Below are 25,740 nucleotides of genomic sequence, written 5' to 3' on the forward strand. Positions count from 1 at the left end.
TATAGGTGGGCAGGTTCTTTGCTCCTCTGTAAGTGGCTTTGCTTTAGATCAGCCCCTTCCCAATTGACTGCCCTCATGGACAAGATAACACAGTGTACTCTCCCCCCTACCCACTGCAGTAGCACACAAAGGCTGTTTACATGCTGTATCAAATGCTCACCACAAACGTAGGCACTGATGTAGAGGATCACATGACACTACTTTGTGAGACGAACAAGTAAGCATTCCGCGCAGACAATGCACGCTGCTCAGTTGTGTTCAGGTTGCCTTTTAATTGTTGTGTTTCTGATTCTGTCTTTACAGCTCAGCCAGCAACTGATAAGGATTCGAGACACCCCTGCAGACCAACGCAGCTTAAATGCATCAGGACACAGCAACTTTTCACGCGATGAACAAAGGGACGAGGAAGAGTTAACCCACGAAGAAACAAGTACAGCGCTGCACACACTATCTTGCCCTCATGGCACTTTTTCAAAGGACAGCTCGGAACAGGAAGGCCAGCTGCCATTCAACGACAACCAATCACCTGAGAATTTTGCAAGCCGGCCATCAAAAGAGGAAGAAACAACAGATCCTGCAAGCAACATCAGTCCTTACTTGCAACATGCAGTGGTCCGACCAGGAGAAGACATGTCTGAAACTGACAATATCCAAACCATGTATGTTACGGAGGACCTCACAAACCTACAAGGAATTACCCTTGTCGATATAACAAAGGGCAGGGCAGAAAGTGAATCCAGACTTGTGGACATCGTGACCATCTCGGAGGAACCTTACAGAGTTAGACAAGAGGCCATCTCTTCAGGCCGCGGTGCATCAGAGCCAATTGCAGAAGGCCTTGATGGCAACGCCAACCCACTGCATCACCTGGAGACGGAGAACGCCGTCATAAAAAGGGATTCCCTACAAGGAGCCAGTCTGGACCAAACGGATGGGGAGTCACTGGATATGGGTAAGGCACTGATCGCAGTGACTGGTTTAGGTGCAGTTGTGCCGCAGAGCGTGAGCAGCTGTAGAGATTCAGTAGAAACTCTTGAACACGAAATGGTGGAAAAGGCGGGGGATGTCTTGGGCAATGACAATATAAAATGGGGGCAAAGCGTGTCAGACGTTCCTCTGGTATGCGCAATTAGGGAAGAGGAGTGCACCTGCCAATCCGACACATATTACTCAAATGTACATTCAGAGCTCCAGGAACAGGACAAAGAAGAACGCGCACACGCGCAGTCATTCCTAATAAATGGCCAACAAGATCTTAGCACAGTAAACACACTTCCCAAAACAGAAGAGAACCTGATGAATACCTGTGGGGCAGATGAAACACTCGCCAACGAGTCTTATACATCAATGCCCACCAGCATGCCTGAGGCATATGAAAGTGGGCAGGAAACTGCAAGTTCTGACACACTATCACCATGGAACGGAGGGCAAAGTGAATTAAGTGATTTTTGGGGGGAAGATAATAGAATGGACCCATGTCCCTTTAGCAGCACAGTGACTGATCATCCACTAGGTTATCACGACTCTGTTGTGACAGTCGGTGACGCTTTTTCATCAATCTCCATTCTGCAGAAGGCAGAAGATCAGGCGGCTTCTGGATTGGAAACTAGTGGACCCCTACAGTGCCAAAATGGAGCTTCATCTGAAAATTTGCACTTTGATAAGGAAGATGATCAGGAGAGCCTTAAAGCCTCGACACATACCGAAAGTACAAATGAAACAATGGTGTACAATGCATCTTTCACCAAAGCAGACAGTCAGTGGTCCATTGAAACCTCAGATTCTGAACACACAGGAAGTCAGATTGAAGGTGTGGCAGAAATGACTGCCTTTTCTGTCCAGGATGAAGGACAGTGGACCGCTGAACCCAAAGACAGAGAAAGTCACAATGTGTGTGTGGTAACAAATATAGGTTTTGGCAAAGAAGACACTCAGAGTGCCATAGAATTATCAGCTTCCAAACACATTGAACGCCGAGACGAAGGTGTGGCAGAGAATTTGTCTTTTGTCGAGGAAGGTATTCAGAATATTTCAACTTCGGCTCCTGAACAAGTCGAAGGCCACTATGAAGGTCCAAAAGCAAGTGTGTTTTTTGCAGAAATGTACAGTCAGAAGGCACCTGAAACATCAGTTTCTGAATACCTGGAAAGTCAAAAAGATATTCTCGAAGAAAATCCATCTTTTGCTAAAGAAGAAATTCAGGAGACATTTGAAACCTTAGCTCCTGAATACACAGAAGGTCAAAATGAATGTATGTCGGAGATGATAGCTAGTAGCCCGGAAGCCCTTCCATGGAATATTGAAACTTCGGAACCTGTTCCTGCGGAAGGCCAATGTGATGCTATAGGACAGAATGTATCTTTGGCAAAGGAAGGCTATCAGACCAGTCTTGAAACCACAGCTCTTGAACACCTTGGAAGCCAAGATGAAAGTATGGCAGAGAATAAAACTTTCATAGAGGAAGACAGTCTGAACAATATTGGAACCTCGGCTCCTGAACAAATCGAAGGCCACAATGAAGGTGCAAATGAAAATGTGTATTCTGCAGAAATGTACAGTCAGAAGGCACCTGAAACATCAGTTTCTGAATACCTGGAAAGTCAAAAAGAGATTCTCTCAGAAAATCTGTCTTTCGTCAAAGAAGAAATTCAGGAGACATTTGAAACCTTAGCTCCTGAATACACAGAAGGTCAAAATGAATGTATGTCGGAGATGATAGCTACTAGCCCGGAAGCCCTTCCATGGAATATTGAAACTTCAGCACCTGTTCCCGCGGAAGGCCAATGTGATGCTATAGGACAGAATGTATCTTTGGCAAAGGAAGGCTATCAGACCAGTCGTGAAACCACAGCTCTTGAACACCTTGGAAGTCAAGATGAAAGTATGGCAGAGAATAAAACTTTCATAGAGGAAGACAGTCTGAACAATATTGCAACCTCAGCTCCTGAACAAATCGAAGGCCACAATGAAGGTGCAAAAGTAAGTCTGTATTTTGCAGAAATGTACAGTCAAAAGGCACCTGAAACATCAGTTTCTGAATACCTGGAAAGTCAAAAAGAGATTCTCTCAGAAAATCTGTCTTTCGTCAAAGAAGACATTCAGGAGACATTTGAAACCTTAGCTCCTGAATACACAGAAGGTCAACATAAATGTATGTCAGAGATGATAGCTAGTAGCCCAGAAGCCCTTCCATGGACTATTGAAACTTCAGCACCTGTTCACGCAGAAGGCCAATGTGATGTTATGGTAGAGAGCGTACCAGTGGTAAAGGAAGGCAACCAGACCAGTCTTGAAACCACAGCTCTTGAACACCTTGGAAGCCAAGATGAAAGTATGGCAGAGAATAAAACTTTCACAGAGGAAGACAGTCGGAAGAATATTGGAACGTCAGCTCCTGAACACAGGGAAAGTCCACATGAAGGGGAGGAGAGCAAGTTACAATCCGAATTGTATCCCTTTCAATTTGAAAGTGAGGAATCCCACTATGTGATGTGGGATGAGTCGAACAGTGATTTACTGGAGGATCCGACTGCATATATTCCTAAAATGCAGTCGACCGAGAGAGAACATGTTAGAAATGAAATGGACACTGGGACGGAGGACACTGAAAGTCTTGGAATGTGGGTAGAAAACCCAAGTTGTTTGCTTGTTGATCCTACGGAAGAGTTGCTTATTTCACAAGAAATCATTTCTTCCCATGGGTATATTCTTTCAGATTATAGCATGGAAGAAGAGGCCCTCTTAATTGAAACGCCAGTTGAAGACATTCTGGAAACTCCACCTGTCGGTGAAAGTACCATTATTTTTGAGGATATGAATGAGGAAGCGAAAAAGGAAGGGACCACAGAAGAAGAAGTAATTTCCAGTGAAGATCAAGAAGCAAACATAGGAAGGTCTTTAGACACCCGAAACGATAAACCAAGCATGAGACGTGGAACGATTGAGGAAATTCAGGAGAGAATAGAAGCATCCATTGGAGGAACATTGCAAAGAGACTCATTATCTGGTGATAGGGTACCACAGGAACCAACAGAATGTTATATAAGAAGTATTCCACCCATACAGGATAGAGCATGGCCAGTCGATACAGAGCAAGTCATGTTTCAGGAAGAGTTGTACATAGAAGAAGCTCCTGGAGAGCCAGACATGGTTGGCGAACCTCTACCAAGTGAGGTCAATTACAGTGTAAGCATTGAAAGTGACATGAAACCACCTTCCCATGACTTTTCGACAGCTTTGGTTGGAGGATCTGACCCAACAGGTGCTGATTGGGAAGATCATTCCAGCTCCCCCTCTGCATCCTCAACAATCTCCGACGCAAATACTTGTGTTGGGTCGAGCTACAGTCTTACAGCATTATGTGAAGACCGAGACACACTGAGCATCATACAAACCAATGTTAGCTTCAAAGAACCAGATAGCTATCCACCAGCTTACTCTTTTGACATGGAGGAAACAGGCAAAGACAGGTATGTTCAGCATCCAGACACCACACTGAAAAAATCACAGAGCCCCGAGGTTTTCATTAGTGAAGCTACTAGCGAAAGGCGCAAGGGAGTTTCTGAAAGGGATAAGGAAATGGCGCCAAAGACAATGTTCCAATTGCAAGGGGATGAACAACAAGAATGCCACAGAGATTTGCATTCCGATGCTACGTCTCAGCCTAAAAGCGATGAAAGCGTCGCAGCTAGCGAATCACTGATTTTGAAACGCGTCAGCTACAAAGTATTCTACTTTCTGGTTTTCGTCGTGTTTGCGGTCATAATTCACCAGTACGATCTGACGATTTGCTTTGTTCTCTACTTTGTCTCATTGTACTTGTTGTTCTGGGAGAGGGGTGCACGCAAAGAGCCTGTCAAAAAGGAGTAACTGCAAGATGTTTCTTTTGCTTCACCAAAAAAAAAAAAGGTTTAGTTTAGCATGACAGCCATATACTACCACTATCATTAAATGCATTACTCGTCACTTTGTGAATAGGAACTTTTTTGGCAAGTGGTTTCTGCCTGAAGAATGTTTTCCAGGCTGTGTCTCTGCAGCACTGGAAACAACTTCTGTTCGCAAACTCTGGATGACCACACCGTGGACTTGATTGACTGAAAACCCAAATGTGCCCCTAATGTCAAGTCGCAATAGACTGTACCCATAGAGTTAAAAGCTTATGGACTAATATTTGGACACAACAACAAAAAACTTCCATTTGATCCAACTCAAGCTTGGAAATAAAATAAATCATGCTTTTCATGTGTACCCTTCCTGTCTGATGCTGGAGTTTCAAATCATATTTATTTAAATTTTTCTGATAACCGGATCCCAGAGTTCAAAGAGAAACACATGTATAGCTTTTTCAAATATTGTTTGTCAAGGACTGAATTTCTACCTACTAGAAAGTTGTCTTGAGTGAATTGGGGCTTGTGAATCATAGCCTACATGTTTGCAAGGTGTTCAATCTTCTCAAACACAGATACTCTACTTCCGAGACACAAATTGAATTTGTTTTCACTCTGCACTGAAATCTAACAATAATAGTAGATTGTGTGTAAGAAAGAAAAGTGAACAAGTGAAAAGACACATCAGCAATTGAAGTAATTTAATAGTAATAATAATAATAATAACATCAGAGTTTTTGATACACTTCATCCCAGATTCCTCCTGCATCTTAGGATTGTAAAGATATTTGCTACTATTAATCAATGTATTGGTTCTAAATGTAGCGACCGACGACAAGAAGGCAGAATGCCTTTATTCTTCTTTAGTCTTATAACTCCACACATAGGCCCACAATGTATTCTGATATACTTTGCTTGACAAGATGTTTGCTCCCCTGACAAAGGTGACCATTAGACTAAGTCGGAAAAAAGTCACTCACTTTTTGGGAGCATCTGAGGTTGCATAGCAAGCTGAGGCAACCTTCATATGCTTTTGAAATGTGTATAGAGGCAGGACAGAAGCACTTGCTTCATCTGACATGTGTTTAGGCAGTTGACAGGTGGATCTGTAGGCTTTTAGCACATCTGAAAACACAAAACACAGCAGGGCTATCCAATTCCGGTTCTCAAGAGCCAAATCCACTCCATATTTTCACCATATCCAACCAAAGAAAAAAGGTGACCGCGTGACTCTAAATGGAGGTTATCTCAATAGTCAGTGGTTACCCTGAAAACCTGGTGTGATCAGTGCCTGAGTGTGAGAAATGGACTGGGGGACTGCTGCAAAAGAGACAGGGTGACTGTGGCAGCAGATCAGAACTCCAGGGTTATCAAGTCTGAAAGGTCACGTCTGATGCAACTCCACAGGGCCAGCTTTGGCTTCGACTCAGTTGGCATCCTGGCTAGTTAGCGCAGAGGCGCCCAAAACAAGAGACGATCTCACTCAGCATCATTCCTTCATTTCTCAGTGAGAGGCAAGCCGTGCAGCTGATGGCCAGTAGAACATTTCCTTGTTACACGGAGCACTCTCTTCTTTTGACCGCCAATTGACTTCATAGCTACATTTGTTATTCCTATGTTACCAAACAGATAAACTCTGCCTTTTATTATAATACATATGCATGATGGGCAAATGGTAATCAGTGCATTGACAATCCACAGACAGTGCTATCTACACAGTCCACTCGGACACAGCGCCATTTTAAACCTTTATTTATCACTAAATAATAAGGGGCTTAGGACAAATCCTATCTATCCCTAACCCTTAGACGGGCTTCCCTGACTCAATGAAACTAAAGAATGTCTGTGTCAGGATGTTAATCAAAGGAACATCCTCCGTCCTGTGTCGAAAACCGTCATGCCTTACCTTAGTCTGCGCAGCAGAGGCTGGCGTTTCCAGCCCTTTCGGGGTCTTCATCTGATTCGGCGCTGGTCACATTCCTTTCCCATTGCAAGATGGTAGCAGACACAGTGCCCATTCCAACATGACATCGTTTCTGCTTCCAATTTAGCGGACCACACGCTACTTCAGACGGTGAACAGAACGGTGAGCTGCGCCCTATTGCGTTCTTACCTTGTTTCGTTCCCGCTTATGTGTGATTCCACCACCAACCCTGTCAATATCATTCCGCGGGAAGGTAACTTCATCGGACGATAGACCATATTTCGGAAAAAAAAAAGCCATGGAAGTAGAGGTTGACAAAAATCCTAACTCCATATAAAGTATAAAAAGGGGATTTCTATAAGCTAGATACTTGTAGCTTTCTCTCGGAGTTCAAAACATAAAGTTCTATGGTGTTGAAAACAAAGGAATAACGTTCCACCAGGAAAGGTGTCTTCCCTTCCCCTAGGTTTCTTCTAGTAGTTCGAATGTCACTTTATCACAATTCAAGGAGGAAAACTCTTTCCTTGAGTCTCCTTTAAATACACAGTTCTATGAAATATTCAGTTTATCCCACTCTGTATCTAAATTAACCATAAAGGGGTATAGTTATTCCCCTTTCCTTTGACTGTTCCTCTTTTTAACCCAGTGTACTCTTTTCCATGGTTTCAGGTTCATTTCTCTTCTCACTCCTGGTTTACTCTCCTGCCAGGATATCACATTTCTGTTTCTTGGGTGTGGACCCAGACTCACACTGTGTCCTGTTTACTCTCCTGCCAGAGATTTATATCCTTTAATGGGTATGAGTCCCAGACTCACTCATTGCCTGGTTCACTATCCTGCCAGGGCTTTTGTGTTCTCTGCTCACTCTTTCTTTCATCCAAAAAATAATGTTTTTCCAGTATTGGTCAGCAACCCTTTTCCAGCAACGTCCTTATTGGTATCAACTCCTCTTTCCAAATATTTGTATCAGTTCCTCCAATAGCATTAATTGAGCTTTCTCATGCTGTTAATGATATGCAACACTCGTTCTCGAGCGCTCTGGTAGCCCACTCACTTTCTCTAGAATTACCGCTCAGCTCTGGTGTTCCTCGCATCCTTCTTCTCCTTTAGCTTTTTAGCTTCTGCTTTAACTTCCTTTTCTTCTGCGGCTCCAGTTGCCTATAGCAATAAAGCAGTGAACTTCTCTTGGCCCGGCCTCTCTTCATGTCATTCTCATCAGCCTACGTGCAGCTTTCCACAGTGTGCTTGCCTTCAGCATTTCAACCTGCGTCAACACAAGCTGCGTTCTGCTGCAGTTTCTGCATCTCACTCGTATTTTGTTCAGCTCTGTGTGTTTTACACTTCCTGGCATTGGTTAGCACTTTTCAAAGACTAGAATGCATTTTCTTACCGCTTATGGTCATCCTCATTGTTCTATCCTTCTTCCTCGTCTAAGTACTAGAAAAAGGGGGGGGGGTAAACAAGGTTGTAGGTCAAGGAATCTTGGGAATGCTTTATCTGCATCCCAATAAGCCATACAGTCATGTTGCAGGGGCACATGTGTGTCATTAAGAGTAGCATCTGAAGGTTTATTTTGATTCAGTGTTTTCCTGCCTCTCTGGAGTTTGTTCTCCCCTACATGGCCCTCCAGCAGATAGCCACCCCCAAGGTCAGAGCCTGCCAGCATCTGCCTTTCCCTGGCAACGTAAGAGAAGCTTCCCTCCAGAGAATCTGTGACCATGCTGCTGGATTCGTCACAGTTCCCATAGAAGAGTCTAACTTTGAAACAGGAAAATATGGGGTCAAGCCTTAACACCTCCAGGGCACCTCACTTCCTTCATGTGCCAGATTCTGTGCAGGTCAAGACATTGTGCATAGTGCCAAAGTAATACACCGCTTTACACAAGAGCACTTGCATAAAGGCTTACACTCCAGTTCACTGTGTGGTGATCGAGAATTCAATTTCCAAAGGTTGCACTTTAAATCCCTAGGTTTGGACACAATATTTCTCGCTAAGATGTATAGTTAGAAGCTCAAAGATACTAGAGTCCCACATTGTGGTGATTATAGCAATATTCTTTTCACTGCAGTGCATGGCAAAGCTCAGCTGGCTACTAGCAATTCTCACGGTCTCGCTAGTCATACAGTGCACTGCTTCCAAACAGAACCAAATCGACACATACATACATGAAGTATCAATCACACTGACTGTAGTTCATTGTAGATGAGAAGCCTTCCCTGTCCATTATTTAGGGTCTGGAATCATTAAGTCAGCATGGGAACTTTTTGAGCCATAATAGATCTGGGACGTGTGCCCACCAGGATTCCAGCAGTTCTTTTGGTCTATAATAATAGCAATTTAACATTTATATAGTGCTACGAACCCTCAGGTATCTAAGCTCTGCTTATTATTACCCACGGTGTGTGGTGCTCATTTATCAACCTCGGAAGGATGAAAGGCTGAGTTTGGTCCTGCTGGGATTCGAACCTGCGTCAGCAGGCTCTGCACCAATGTCAAAGTGAACGCTCTACTCGCTACGCTATTGGACCAACCTAATTAATTATGCAGCCTTTTAGAAGATGTGTACAGGTTTTGATATTACTTTATGATAAACGGCAAGACTTTGTGAAATTGGGGATTTGTCCCCTCAATATTGTTTCCTTCCCACCGATGAGATGAGTGTAAGCCGATGGCGCAGCCCCAGAAACCTCTTTCTTGAGTAGAAACCATCTTTGTCTCAGCAATGTTTTTCAGATCGTCAAGCCTCTATTCTAGGGCCACCATTCCTAGAGCCAAAGCGGCAAATTAGAAGCCAGCCTTTAACCTTCACGCCTCATAAGCCCAACGCCCAGGACTTACCACCGGCCTCTGGACAAAAGTGTCATCATGGCACGTCTTCCAATAAAACTTTATTGTGCACAGAGGGATTGTTGCTAATTATTGAACTACACCTTCAGCTTTTGTGCCCTACAAGGTCAGAGAAAGTTTGGTTTTGGCCAACTCCAGTAGTCTGGTACAGTGGCACCCCCAGACATTTATCATAGGGGTGGCCTGGTGAGGTCACTGGGTGGCACACCAAAACAAACACATAACCGTCAGGTGTCGCCAGTGGTGGAGGGCAGCATTTTTATAAGGGTGGCTGTGGCTTGCGCTTGCCCATCGCTTGGTGGCGCCCCTGGTCTTGTAAACTGCCGGTGAATGCAGCACATCCTGTTTGCTGCCCAGGCTCCGTCCTAACTGTGTCTGTGCCTCAGTGGCTAATCCACCCCCCTCTTCGATTAGAGGTTGACCCTGTGGTCACAGGATTAAATCCCGGCAGGTCCCCTCAGCCCTTCTTCCTTCCGAGATTTATGAAATGACTACCATTGAGTTGGGTAACAAAGCACATCGGTCAACTGTCAATAGAGACAAAATACTCCTCGCCGGGAGAAAGTGGGCTCCACGAATACACCGGTTACATTATTTCAAAGGCAAATGCAACGGGGCCTGTTTGGAATCTTCCATATATCGGTTATAGGGGATTATCCATGTCAGAATGCGCGGGCGTCCCTGGAACCAGCAAGCGACCCAGAAAAGGGTCTCCTCTATAGAGGGTGATCTTCCTCTTCCCAGTACGAATGGAACCAATGGGAATACCTGGCTCAAGCGAAAAGGCGATAGGAATCCCCTGAGTTCCTTCAAGCTTTCAGAAAATCAGAGAAGACTGTAAGAAACTATGGTACTTACTGCATAAAAATAAAGACACCCACCTAAGCGCTATGTGTAGAGGACCGGCGCTACTCAGGAATGCCTCCAAGCATCGCAGGTTGAACGTCACTCTGTTCTTTAGGCTCGACGATGAACGCACGGGTACGAGCTGAGATCTAGGAAATATCGTCAATGAACGTAAGAGAGTGGAGTGACACTCACATAAGACTGTTGAGAACTGATCGACACTAGCCAGATACACCGGAGAAAATGAAAAGGAAGTCTAGGCAATACTCCATGTTCCAAGCTATCCAAGGGAGGCAGGAGTGATGATGTCCGAGTATTTCGACAGGAGAGGGAAAGGGAATGGGTTATTAATGTTAGTAGGACCTGAATCCGAACGGCACAAGTGCGTGACTAAAAGGAGAACCGTCCGAGAATCCAGGAGAAAGTCAATCATACGATACCAGGTAGGTGGAGAAATAATCCTGAAGGACGTAGAAGGAATGTGGGATTCCACGGAAGTCAGCAGATAGTCAGAAAGAGGTTAGAAAATACAGACATGTAGGAGGGACCGAGCGTCAAAAATACAGGGGAGTCCAGAGGCTGGTCAGAATACGAGTGGCCAAATGTTTGTTAACCAGGAAGCAATCCGAAGGGAAGAAGTCAGATACAGGGTAATCCGTAGAGTAGTCGGAGGAAGGTAAGCAAGATTCAGTAACGAGAGATCCAACAACAGGTCGTGAGGAATAGGCCGGAACTCAAATTCAGAGCACTTACTTCAAGAGGAAGAACCAGTAGAATTCTGTGGACGGCATTTATTTCCTGAAATATGCCGATGACTGCTGTGGAGGGGTGGCCAACATCATCCGTCCCTATGGATGGGCACATCACGTATTCCTTCCATAGTATGGCACCTTGCCACTATATACTGTAGGTTTCGGCATTTCAAGAGTCTCCATGGCAACCGCCAGTGACGCCGATCAGAGCGAGCGCAACCACGACTCCTAACATTCTATCTCCCTTCTCTTCATACTTTTGCCTTGTTTACGGAGCCCTTCCTCCACTCGCCCACCATCACTGCTCTACTAAATGTCTTCGTGAGGTAAATCCTGGAAATATATGGCATCCAGGAGCTAGAACGTAGTTCAACACAAGACAAGTGTGTAGTGGCTCGGTGTCACCAAATCCCAGGGTCAATGCACAGGTTTTCGTCAACACAGAGTTCTATATATGGCACAGTGGGATGAAGCCCAAACAGAATAATTGTGTTATTCTGTAAGGAACATGGATTCTACAGAACTGTCAAACCTGTACTTAGACCCCCAAGATCTTCATTAGCCATTCTATATTGTATCTGTTGGGGTCCGCCAGAGGATAACATTTCTAAGGCCTTTGAGTGTTTGGAGGTCTATGGTTATTTGAGCCTTTCCAAGCAGCTAGGCAACTCGCACTGTTGTCTTGACTGGGGAATCTACACAGATCTGCTTTTGACAGCTGCAGATTCATTGTGTAGAATTGCTCGTTAGGGTGAGACTTTGTGAACAGAAACTAGATTTTTGTGGAACCTGCCGCGAAGAAAAAGGATCCGTAATGTGCAAGATAAGCTTCCGCAGACTTGCCTTCAGAAATCTGTTCACTCACTCGGCTCTGGCAGAAACTTGCCCTCTGAGGTAGGGCACTCACCGAAAAGGGACCACGCCCATGCTTTGGAAAAGATGTGGACCGATGCCAAGATGGCAGCCTTGTTCACTTAATACCCATTGCACATTTGATGAACCTTTGCCCAGCCCCTTTGTCAGATAGTAACTCGCACATTAAGCCTATTCCCACATCAGTTATAGAAGGTAACTCTTGAGTGAAGGGGCATTGACCTTTGCATGGATGTAAAGGATTCGAGACCAGGTAAACTGGCCGGGAGCATCTTTCTGAAGCGACATCATACATTGGTTGTTCGTCGTCCAATCAATGCTCATAATAGATGTTTCTTATATGCACCAATTAAGGCAAACCATTCAACCAAGAGCTGTTTCCTGGAATCTTTTATGACAATTTGGGCACGTTCCTCTTGCCACTTTTTGATATTGGGGAGATGGACCAGGTACCAATTAAGCAATAGGCCCCGAGCAGGGAGTGGGGGGGGGGCGTTACCACTTCAGAATTTCTTAACACAACATACAAAGTGAATTTGTTTGCCCCAGAGTCTCTGTTGCTGCAATAGAGAGATAAGAGATGTTTATTGTTACCCAATTTATCATTATTTATAATTATAATTGGTTATTTATAACACGCTTAATACCCAGAGGTTTCTAACGTGGACTGGACCCGGGGATCGAACCTGTGTTGCTCTGGGTTGCCTTCCTTCCAAGATGAGTGTGTTGCCCCTGAGCTTTGCTCCGGAGACTCGACCTCGAAAGGAGGAAGTGCTGAGTGAATCTGCTGTGATAAGAATCTCCGCAAGCCCCTGTGATGGATGCTCTAGTCCACTATAGCACAGGTCCATCAGTCTCAGTTTGGAACTAGAGCATTCTCTGACGTAGACCTCATGCTGAGTGAGATCCAAGATCTGGTTAACCAAAGCTACCAGTTGTTAAGAGCACACTAAACTGATCGAGGGAAAGGCGAGCCTTGTTTGCAGACCACATGAAAAGTCTTCAGTGGAGGTAAACGGGGATTCCGGGACTTTATATGACTTTTTTTTTTAGATGTAACGAAAGTTGGGCAATCACACCGTCTTGATCAAGTCACCCTACACCAGATCTAAGATGCAGGTTACCCCCTCTGTAAAGACCTTCCTTCATTTCTTTATTTTGAGCCTTCAGAGGGCTCCAGATAATTTGTATAGATTATTTTAAATATTTCTCTAGAATATGAGGGATCTATATTTAAACTATTTCTATTGAAACTCCCAGCTCTCAAAGTGATTCTTGAAAATGTGGCTATTGTGGCATGTATCGTTCAATTGAGCCTAACTTATTCTGTAACCCAACACCTTTTTAAAATTCACCAGTGGATAAAGGAAGAAAGGAAATGGTGCATGATGGGTTGTGAATGAAGAGCCCCACGCCATCCACATAAGGAAGGGATCTGCATCCAACACTGCACCATCAGAAGCCTTTCATATCGTGAGCTGAGCCTGCACTCAATTAAATGATTGCCGAGAGAACTCCAAGATTTGCTCTGTCCCTTTTTGGTGATCACAATATCCTGTTAAGACACCTTACTTAAAGCAGAGGCCTTACAGGCCGAGTACAAAGTGGCTACTGAGTCGCAAGAATCTAGCACAGTTAATCGTGGTGGCTATGTCTTGGAGAAATTACCATTCAATGCGGTCAAATGTCGTTTCGGCATTCACATTGACCCAAGGTGCCATCACATATTTTGGTAGCTGCGCTGTGTCCTTACTACAACATTGGTGCTTTACGAAACCATTCTTACTTTTGGGAATGATGTATTTCAATACAAGACTCAGTCTGCTGGCCCAATTCCCTGTGTGGCTTGTTAGAGTTCCATCGCATGACAGTGTGAGCATTTGTTGGCATCCTTGGCTTGCTTAAGAGGAAATACAATATTGCAAATGTTGAATTCTTCAGATAAGCAGCAATACTGAAGGCCACAATTAATATCAATCTTAATCGCCTCTGGGAATACTTGAGTTGCCTTGAATGAACGTACCCCTAACATTTCATTATTTATTTGCCTCGCCACAGGCAGAGTTTTTCTGAGGCTAAGTGCCGGGCAGGTTCTTAAATTAAGAACCGTCATTCTCGCATCTGCGTGGTGTGGTGAAGCAGCTAAGCCCCTGTCTGTCTCTCTGCAACTGATTCATCTGTTATTCTGCTGAGCCACAGTTTGTAGGCAACTAGCAGCATGCAAGAGGCAATCCATTAGGCAGAAACCAGCACAGTGGTTTTCTCTTGGGACTACCATGAAGAATTGGGTGTGCAATACTCAAGTGTAGATTATTGTGCCATGTTGTGCATGTCCTCGTAGCTGTAGTTACTTTTATGAAGCTGTGAGAAATCTGAGGGCGTTCTCACATTTTGTCCCCTTAAAACCTCCCTCAGGTAACCAAGGCAAAGGCAAAGTTGACAGATCCCGACCCCGGGGCTGAGTCTGTTCAGGGGTGCTAATGGGATGGAGGGTCTTTGAAGACCGGAATTGGGGTCCCTGAAGATAAGATTTGGCATCTCCCTTTTCCTAATCCTGATCTATCCTACCTCCTCCTACTGTCATAGTATATGATCACGTATGTCCTACCCTACCCCAAGATCTTCCGTCAAACACTCAAACTCAGAGAAAAGCCATAGAATGCAAAACACCTTTTTCTAACTATAACCCAGACTTATCCTCCTGTCCCTCCAATATAAACTACTGTGAGAACCAATGTTTTCCTTCCTTGTTAACCTCATTTACTGAGGGTACCAGAGTGAAATAATTAATACCAATTTTCTACCCTAAGAACACCCCTAGACCAGAGACATGGCATCCCCCTTCTTTGACAGTGACTTACCCAACTTCCCCTCAGCCTTCATAGAATATATTAAGAGACACAATCTTCTTTTTTACAAGTATCACTCAAGTACTGTGATGAAGAAGAGGAAATCAAGAGGAGGAGTACAGATTTCCAATGAGAAACACCACTATTCTACTGGGACAAAGAAGATGCAGATAGAGGCACATCAACATCTTCATAGGCCATGTCCCACTAACAAGGCCAGGCGGGGTCAGGCAATTCCAATCAACCATGCCCACCTGCAGCCGATCAAGTCTTCAGGGAGTGTAAAAGGAACATGAGTTGGGAAGAGAGCTGAGGAGCCGTGGCTGCCCAGGATGAGCTGAAAAAAGAGGGACGCTGAGACGGTGAGGGTCTGTGTGAGGAAGCACCTGGGAGAAGCATGACCAAAGACCGCTATTTCCAGGAAAGAAGAGAAGTCCAAAGATGGGAGCCGAGCGGCGTGCTAATCCCTTGTTACACTGGTGTTGCTGCCCAAACGCATAAGACTGGAGACACGTCGGGTGAAATCGACAAATGGAATTACATACGCATTCTCTAATGACTCTGTGTAAAGAAAAGAAGTGTCTGCAAAGAGTTCTGCGCGGACATGAAAAGTAAGCGAAATAGAGATCCTAAAAAGGGGGAGCTGTGCGAAAAATTAAGTGGGAGCAACAACAAAAAATTGATAGAAAGTGTTGACAACAATCAAAGTTTGTTGGAAAAGCATTGGGGTGGCCACCAGGTGGGAGATTAATCCAGGTTGGCCGCAGAGACCCAAGAATAAGCATTAGGTAGCTACGAGGTGGGAGATTGATCCAAGCTGGCCGCAGAGACCCCAGAATAAGCATTGTGTGGCCATAAGGTGGGAGATTGATCCAAGCTGGCCGCAGAGACTGCCTCAGAAGAAGCAAAGAGTGTTGGAAAAGCATTGGGTTGGCCACCAGGCAGGGGATAGATCCGGGTTGGCCCAGTGTAAGGAAAAGAGAACTGTATTAAAAGTAAGGCACCTGGTTGTGCGACCTGTAATGGGTGGACCGTGCAGTCTGACAAGTGCGCCATGACCAGGGGAGCCCAAATGAAAGCAAGTAACTGCATGATCTAAGGGGCTTCTGAGTTCATGGAAAGGAGACCGGGAGAAACCTAAAGACCTTACCAGGAAAAGGTACAGTGAACTTCTTTTGCCAAGTGTACATTTTGCCATGTGACTATTGTGCCAAGTGAACTTTTGTTTGCCAAGTGAAACCTGGGAGACTTCTGGAACTTTATAATCCTAAGTGCCTTACACTTGGAGAAGGGAGCTACAGAAAGGCTCCATTGTCACATTAACTTTATTTTGAACACAACTGAGTTGACCAAATCCCTTAAACCCTATTATTCTGTAGAAGTGGGGACTAGGCATAGGTTTTGACATAGACAGTATTTTGTTTTGGACTGACAAACTTAAACTTTCCCTTAGTTTTGCTTTCCGATATGGAACATGCACACCTTAGAGTTGGGGCAGGTTAGGCATTACATCATCCTGACCATTGAGAATAAATGCTTTAAAACTGTGTTTCACTTGTCTGTGTCATCTTTTGATCCCATGCCTGTCTCACACAGCACACATACACCAGTTTAATTGCCTTTTGGCTCTACATAACTGACTGATACACATGACATAGGCAGCTTTATAAAGGTGAGGTCCAGTTCTGAAGCTCTTTACAGAACATCTTCATCACAGTTATAGGTCAGAAATCTATTGGCAAAAGGTTTCCTATGAGCAAATATTGGACTATAAAATTGGCTAGAAAATTGAACAGGAAACTTTGTAAGGCCTCCAGATCCTTCTGCCATAAGTACAAAATAAATCAGGATTGGGAGAGAGCCAATGAAGTGATCTAGAACATTTGTCATCTGTGTTTTAATTCTGTGTAGTGTGACAGTTAGAAAACATACAATTTTAGGGAGCATTGAAAGCACCTCAGAATTTAACCAGGAAGTTCGGGGTCCACCATGTGCACGTAGTCAAAATAAAATTTAGCCAAATATACAGCTGGCTGTATGCAGCTTTGAAAAAGCAAAGTAGAGAAAATATGATCAGAAAAGGGACACGTGCTAGAATCGAGATCTAATTATAGCTGTGATAAAAGTAGGCAAATGCAGGGAAGTGTTGCTAATGACCTATAGATCATTCACTAGCAGAAATTAGAGAAGACCCCTTTAGCAGGCTGACAGTTACCTAACATTTAAAATGAAGGCTAATGATCAAAATGTCTATTTTAGATGGACTGAGGTCCATCTTTTTCTGGCACATCCTGCTGGGCCATTGAACAGTTTTTGAAAAGAGTGGAAATGTCTACGGACATCATATGATGTTGGAATACAACGCATAAGTTAATTGTGCTGTTTTAATGTTCGAAATCAATACATCTGATAAGTTGGACCAAGGCGGACAGTTGTATATTAAGCATGATTCAAGAAGGAAGGCAGTGTGAGGGAGTCTGCAGGTATGAATTTAAAAGATGAACCTAAATGATGAAAACAAAAGAACCAAAGATCAATCTTTGAATAAGCTACCAGCCATGTCATGGACTGATTTAGAATGCCGATTTCTGAAACCATTGTTCGGGATGGAATCGTTAGCTATAAGGACGACCCCAAACAAGTCAAACACAATGAAATCCTAAGAGGATTCCGAAGTGATTTTTCTCCTAATATTGTCCATTTGCAAAATGCGGATTGATCTAGTCCTGGACAAACCAGAAACCACTTAAATGGGGGTCAACGAGGACATTTCCCCAAATGAAATATTGAAACTAAGTAGTTGCAGCTCGTTCTTTAAGCTTTACTGAAACGGTCATATCTTTAAAAAATGGCTTCTGGGATGGATTTTTAAGTTAAGGATTGACTGAAACATCTTTTAAAGGCGATGTTTTCTGGCAGTCTAGAGAGATCATGTGGTCAGAGATACTGGAGGAAGTTGACTAGACACAGCTTTAAAATTGACAGAGGATAGACACAGTGCGCCTAAACATGTTAACATTTCCAAAAGCTGTTCAGATTGTGGAATCGAGAAGTTCGGGCACAGAGAAAAGGCAGATAGTTTGTAAAGGGGGGGTGAAGGGAAGGAGCAGTCACCTAGAAAGAGTGGAGGATTGGAGTTGTGTGTTGTGGCTCTATCGCGGATACATATGTACATTAACCCATTCCAGCAGAGACAGAAGATGAAGGTCCCAGGCACTATTCTTGAGAAGCAGTTCTTCCAATTATTGTATCATTTTTAACAGTTATTTTCTGGAATAAGTGACCTCTTGAACTCCCATAGCCTTGAAGGATGTCTTCCCAGAGCAAATCTACCTCAACAGCTGTTTACGTGAGGCTGAGGAGTTTTTTTTTATTTTTTAACTGGAAGGACGAGTGGTCACAGCTCGTCGTAGGGTGGAGATATTCAAACAAGGCTGCTGCCAAAAGGAGTCTTGAATGATGGTATTATAGTGAGAAGCAGATGATGTTATGCACTTTACGTGCATAAGTCACTTCCAAATTGTTCTGTTACTATGTTCAATTGAATGCTGCCCTATGAAAAAGCACAGTATATTTTGGGATCTTGTTTCAATGAAGGAAAAGGACCGGCTCTACATAAGGACATGAGCAATACTAAATACATGTTTTTCTTATGTCGTGGCATGAAAGGGAAAGCATTTTTGTAACTAACTTCAATGAAGGATACAGCTGATATATCCATGTAATATATTTACACCGTCAAGTGGGGTGATTAAGCTTATCTTGGTTTAACTGACGCAATTCCTTTATCCACACAACATTCATTACCAATGAAAGTCCTAGAGTGGAGAAATTAAGAATAGAGACAACTTTTCTTTGCAATATAATGGGGAGACCCTATTCAGGGTTAATTACGATTGTCAAACAAGGGAAAGGCTGGGAAGTTATAGAATCAAAGAATCCAAACCCCTTTGTACAAGGCACACTGTTACAACTAAAACTTCATGCAGTGCGAAAACTGAAATATATGCTGGTAATCAACGTATACTGGAATCCAGTAAAGATCTCTACTAAACACTTCATTAACTCAATAACATCAATAATGGACCAAGGACAACTAGAATACACAGACCTAAAGATTATAATATGTGGTGATTTAAATCTTGCAGATCTAATCGATACACCACTTCAACTAAACGCAAGCCCTACTACAGGTCAAACTGCTTCAACTAGATGCAAAAGCTGGATTCAAGCTATGGAAATGCGAAATTGTGTCATGACGAATGGAAATGTAACGGGTGACTTTCCACCTCATTCCACGTGGCACAACATGGGCTTACACAAAACATTGGATTACATCTGGGTGTCTCTAAATCTCTGGGACCAAGTCCTAGAACTATCAATAAAACCAATGACAAGAAGCAATCATGACGCCTTAGTGCTTCTTTGGCTAACAGAACAAAATAATGCTGACAGGATGCACGAAAGCAATATAGAAATAAATCAAGCAGGAAACCACCTGAGAATAAACAAAAAACAGATCATGAACATGACCAACTTAATACGAGCAAAAAACACCGACGTAGAGCCATTGGTAAACTATACTCCCTTGTTGATGCAATTCCGATTCCCTCAAGGTGGGCAAACAAGTAATAATGCACAACAAAAACATATGTGAAGTACAACGATTTGCACAGAAAAAAAGAAATTATGGAAAGACATAAGATAACTGAAGAAAAACTGTAGTGCATTAACATCCTTACTGATAAAAAAAAGAAAACAAAAATATCGAAATTGGAAAAAATCCTTCGCCTCAATGAGAGATCAGGAATGAGGGGCTTCGATGTTAAAATTAATTGTGACCCAAAACTCAAGAGAAATGTGGTCAGTCCTGAACAATGAGGCTCCCTCCCAAAAGGTAAAGCTAGCAAATGGAGTAGCCGAGGCTACTTGGGTAAAACATTTTGCCAAGCTATTCTTCATTAAAGACGAATGTACCTTAAAGGACAACCATGTTGCACAAGTGGATTTGGGACATGATTGAATCAGTCGAAGACATTAACACTAAAATTTCAAAATTAATCGACAAACTGGATTCACCAAAGGCGTGGGGACTGAAGTAAACCTAGTAATCCTGAACTTATTAAAGCTTGAAGCACTAAAACAAAAAAGAAACTTACAGCTAGCTTTTGTCGACATGTGTCAAGCTTTTGATTTAATAAACCGAGACCTACTCTGGAAGAAATTGAGGAGCTGGGCTTGTCCCGAAGAAATCCTACAGCCCATAATTGCCCTCCATGTAAACACCTCGATCAGGATACGTTTGAACCAACAAGGAGACTTAACAACCCCCATTGAGACAAATACAGGAGTGAAACAAGCTGTTTATCGCCGACATCCCAATCACATTAAACCAAGTCAACTGTTTTCCACCAAAAGTCAACGGTCACCAAGTAAGAGGTGTTACATATGCTGATGACATAATATTATCTGACCAAACTTGGATTGGCCTTCAAAGGCTTCTAACAGCCCTAGACAACTACATGATTAAAAACAAATTGTTTATTAACGTAGCAAAGACCAAAGACATGTCAATTGGGTCGACAATAGGAAAAAGGAACAAAAATTTCACGTGGTCAATTACAGCGGAAAAGATAGAAAAAATAAAAGAAATACGATACCTGGGTATCCTCTTCAACGCTTCCATAAGAGAATGGGCGTGGTCAAAGGACCTAATTCATCGGACTATGACTTTCGCACTACAAGCTACAAAACTGCATAGACTTTATGGAAAATTTAAGATGTCACCTGTATGTGAATTTCACCAATTGAAGGTAACACCAGCACTAACCTACGGTGTCGAAGCTGCCTGGAACTTACACCATAGAATATGGCCATATTTAGAAGGTCAATTTTGGAGAAAGGTCCTGAGGCTACCCAATTACATCTCATTTATTAAAATTAGAAATGAACTCGCACTAGACTCTCTGCAAGGAACAGTTTTATGGAAATCAATGTCACTCCTAAGGAAAATGAATCTAAGTCCCCCGGAACCGGCATATGACATTTTTGAAAATTGTGACAAAGAGCACCCGAGCTCTCTGATAAACAACTGCAAAGAAACACTCAAAGTTACACTGTCCCACGCAGACATTACTTTGGAGATGCTGATAAATTGGCCGCAAACTGCAAAAAGAAAAATAAAACAATGGCAATGGATCCTAAATTTAGAACGATACAACAACCTGGCATCTGCGCTATATCTGGGCCCAGTTGCAAATAGTCTTGATTTTTGATTTGCTCCGAGTGTATTTAAAACAGTTTCCATCGAGGCATCATCGTGACAGATTCATGAAACTACGTCTAAATGCCTTGAGGACAAAAGATCAATTGTATAGGATACATGCCAAAGACACGTTTGACAATTTATGTAGAGTCTGTAAGAGCGAAGTGGAATCCAGTAAACATCTATTAATCAAATGTGTGGAAATAAAGAGCCAAAGAACATTCCACCTAGGAAAATACGCCCCAATGAATTCAAACATGGAAGATTGGTGGTTCCAAATTCTCGGAGGGAAAAATGTGACGTTGACTTGTCGAATAATTGACTATTTAGACGCAATCCTGAAGGATGACACCGAAAATGACGTCTGAGAAAAAGCAAAACCTAGAAACTGTGATGAGAGAGATATTGTTTAAAAGGTTTGTAAATCAAACTATAAAATTACAATTAAAAAAAAAAAGAAAAAAAATATAATGGAATTTAGTTAACTTTGGGCATTTATTTAATATGGAGTTGAATCTGTTAAAAACCTTTAGAGAATTTACATAGATTTGTATGTGTTTTTTCGGGCCAGAGATCTGTCATCGACGTTTTTTGAATGTTGAACTGCCATTATTTTACATTAAATAGTTGTTTGTTAAAAAGGAAAAATGTATTTGCAGTAACATTACCATATGGTAATTAGGAGGTGAGGCATAACTGTGGTTGTTACAATTAATACAATTTGAATCTATTTTCAAAATGATAGGTAGTCAGACTATCTAGTTCTGAAGAGGAGTCCAGTGTGGACATGAAACACACTGACTTCATGCCGCCATACAACTCAGGGTTTGTGACAAGATATAGACCGACAAAGAAAGTTACCACATGGAGCATATGGAAAATATAAATAATGTTATGTTAAATCAGTGTTGTAAACTGGTGGTTACTAACTTTCATTCTCTTAATTTATTAGCACACTTATCAGGTGGAATAATATTTATAATATTTATTACATTTTGTTAATGTGCAATTTATTAAGGAGTTTTAGGCAATAAACCTTCAAATTGCTTGTCAATGTTAAATTATGTTAAATAAGGTACGATGGTAATAAACTGTAAATATCTCCTTAAATGTTTTTCAAGAGTTTTTTTTAAACATTTGAATTTATTTTTGCATTATTTCGAGAAAATTTGCCAATTTCCTACCACATTTATCATATAGAATTTATCTCTGGCGAGAGTGTGGGATAAAGACACTGGGTGAATTGTAAGTTGTGACCTCATTCTCACTGTGTATTCTTTATCCCAAAACTTATTTTTGAATCAATGGTATTTGTTTTAATTCACTTAGATTTGCTGTGCGACCAGAATCCTACAATAGTAGTCAAATCTTAGTTTGCACCCACCAGTGATGCCAGACGTACAACTGTTGAGATTTACCAAAACAACAAGAGCCCCATTCACAACCAGTATAATGTTCATAGCCTGTGGAGAAGCTGCAGACACCTTTTTTGGCTTATTTAGTTAGGTATCTGGAGCTTGAATTTCCAATAGATAGGTCACCCAAGAAGACATCGAGTCAGACATTCAAGTCAATCGAATAGGGATCAGAAAGGGGATTTAAAGAAAGTAAATCTTTCATGGAATCTACATCTGTAAATTCCCTGGGCCGAGTGAAACTCTGGCACATAGAAAATTAGGGTTTGAATGGGGAAAAAAATTGGGAAATGAAAGAAAGTGTTTTTTGAAAATTTGCAATGAAGTCCACATGTCTTTTAATCAAGGTCCAAGTGCATTCTAAAGAGCTTATATTTGTTACTATCACATTTCAAAACTGCCTTCTATAATGGAAACCTTCAAACCTTTCACCTCTGTCCTTCTTCCATTTATCTCTCGTTGCTTTACCGACATTAAAAAGGATGACGATATATCATCTGTTAGTTCTGCAGACATATTTGCTCTAGGTCCATGCAAGGCATACTGTGGACTCTTCTAGGGCCCTCTCACTCATTCAAGTGCCTTTCTTTCAGCGTGTCTCAAAAGTCACGTTTCCTTGACACCTTTTTTCAGGGAAATCCATCAATTTCTTGCGTCAATGCAACTGTGCATCTTTGCGTGCGTAGACGTATCTGTAAACCTTAAGCCTCACTACGGATCTATTTAGTTTCTATTTTTTGCAACTGATAGTGAGGTTTTGGTTGTGGGCTCCTTCTGCATGACACATATCTTAATTGTAACTAGGTGGTGGCAACTCATTCTCAGCCCAGCCATCCGGTGAGCAAAGGACTTAATGTGCAGGCAGATAGAACGGAGCGGATTGCTACATTCCATTTTCTCTGATCGGCGACTAAGAGGGTCATTTTAACAGTTTCACTTACTCCAACATCAACATCACAGATTCACTTAGACTTTGAGACCCAGGGTGCAGACGCTACATTCACAAGCTTGGAAAACCTGCTTTTGATTCTAAAGACAGCCTGAAAACCAGATGACTATGAAGTGTGTTCCCTTACAACAGTAACAACAATTCCACAAAGGACGTGAAACAGTTTGGCGATGATGCACTGTCAAACATCTCTGTTTGATGTTATTTACAATCATTACTCTTTAACAGGTATTGAAAAAAAACAATCACACAGATTCACAACATATCTCTCAGCATGTCAGTGTGTTATTTTTTTCTTCTGACCAGCATTTGTTCCAGTAAAGCTTAACTGTGGGTATTTACTGGTATCAGCATTTTTCTTTGTAAAAAGGTTTTTCTGTTTTAGCTAGTATTACGGAGAATGGCATTATAATGACTGTCTGTATTACGCAATGTTTCCTCAGTGGTTGCTTTTGCTGTCTAGTCAAATAATAAAAGTTCTGGATGCAACCATTAGTAATTAATCAGATAACCACATTTCCGTGTTTTCAGTTCTAATGTTGTGTTTGTAAATTTATATAAGTATTTCTTAAAGCAAGATGCTACCCAATTACACATATATTGACACCAAAAAACATGATGTCCGCCGGACATTTGTGCCATGTTTGCAGAATACCTTTGAATTCAGGAATTGACATGTAACCATCATCAGTTTCACTCCCTTAACACTGCCTCACTATAGGGTTTTTCACTGTTACACATCATGACTATTGAACAATGCTGCTGGCCTAAACTCTTTTCAAAATTGTACTTCAGGCCTCCACGTCAGCCCAAAAGAACTAAGCTCAGGCTTGCTTGATAAAAGTATCTCAATGGAGGGGATCACTGCACACCAGAGCGGCTGAATGAGGTATTGCATGTGTGCAATGTATTACAGCAAATATATATGTGTATCATATGGAAAATGTTAGACTTGTGCAAGATGGATTCTGTGGCCGAGTCCCACTAGAAGAGGCCTCAACAGAGAAAATGAATAGCACGGATGAGGGTTGGTCCTCACTGGTGATGCTGTTCTTGTAAAAGCATTGAAATCAATCTTAAATGAAGTAGTATTGTACCCGTGAAATGTTAGTACGAGATATCTTCCTTTACATGAAAGGAAAAAAGAGAATATGAACATAATTGTAGTGTTCCCACAAAAAAATGTATACAAACTTGTAGGGGAATTTATTTTGACATTACATACTGTCTCCCAGTCTCTCTCTCTCTATCGCTCTCCCTCCAATCCTGTGCCCTTTTCAGGCAATGTCTTGCTCTTTCTTTTTTGTATCCATCTATCTAGTTATCTATATCTGTCCTTCTCTCCTCTTATCTCTGTTTATTCATCCCTCTGTCTGACGGTCGTCCTCTACCTCTTCCCCTCCTTCTCTCACCCCCACCATACTGCAACGCTTTGTATTTCTGCATCCTCCTCTCACTTTCTCTCTTGTTCTCCCTCATATTCACTCTGTGGCATTCTCTCTTTTCCTCTCACCCTCCCCCCTTTCTTTATTTTTCCCCCCTCTCTCGCTCCCTCTCGCACGGTCTGCTGTTTGAACGACTACACACCGCTGTTGTGCCTTGTGTTTTACTGTACTTCGCGGTGTTATGTTTACCCAGATGGTTGCTAGGAAACGCATATTCATGTTTATCCAGGATCAATAAAAGCATCCCCAAAATCTTTTTGCGAGTGACATCATTGCTGTTGCAAATCACATTCAATTAGGGTGGGCTCTGAAATAAAGTATATAAGTAGATGTGTTGCTGAGCCTGTGTGTCGTCTCCATGGCATTCAATGGGGTTCTAAAATAGCCTGTCAGGCGGTGCATTAGTTATTTTCTCCCTGCCATAGCGCAGTGCCAGGGTCCATCTGCTGCCAGAGAGGGTGGCACAGTGGGGGCTGTGGGAAAATGGGTGGCCAAGTGTGCACAAGAGTGGGCAGGCAGGCTTCAGAATCATTTCTTGCCCTTTACTTTGGAAAATACTGTCCCAGAGGCAGGCAAGAGGTCACAAAAACATAAAAGGTACTAATACAGAAACTTTGCATAGGTGCAAGTGCAATTTGGTGGCATAAATTGCTTTAGTGCACAGAAATAGCCCCCGATTCTGAAACGC

The 25,740-nt window shown here is 42.4% G+C and overlaps 1 protein-coding gene across 1 annotated transcript in view; it reads left to right on the forward strand.

Annotated features, from left to right (window-relative positions):
- Positions 1 to 25,308, forward strand: part of PPP1R3A (protein phosphatase 1 regulatory subunit 3A) — a 233,471-nt gene extending 208,163 nt beyond the window's left edge. The window contains exon 4 of the mRNA XM_069627900.1: positions 304 to 25,308. Within this exon, the coding sequence (XP_069484001.1) occupies positions 304 to 4,869 (4,566 nt within the window). The 3' untranslated portion in view covers positions 4,870 to 25,308. The remainder of the gene's footprint in view (positions 1 to 303) is intronic.
- Positions 25,309 to 25,740: the final 432 nt, after the last annotated feature.

This window comes from Ambystoma mexicanum, chromosome 12 (genome assembly GCF_040938575.1).
Source record: "Ambystoma mexicanum isolate Mex_15411 chromosome 12, UKY_AmexF1_1, whole genome shotgun sequence".
NCBI lineage: Eukaryota > Metazoa > Chordata > Amphibia > Caudata > Ambystomatidae > Ambystoma > Ambystoma mexicanum.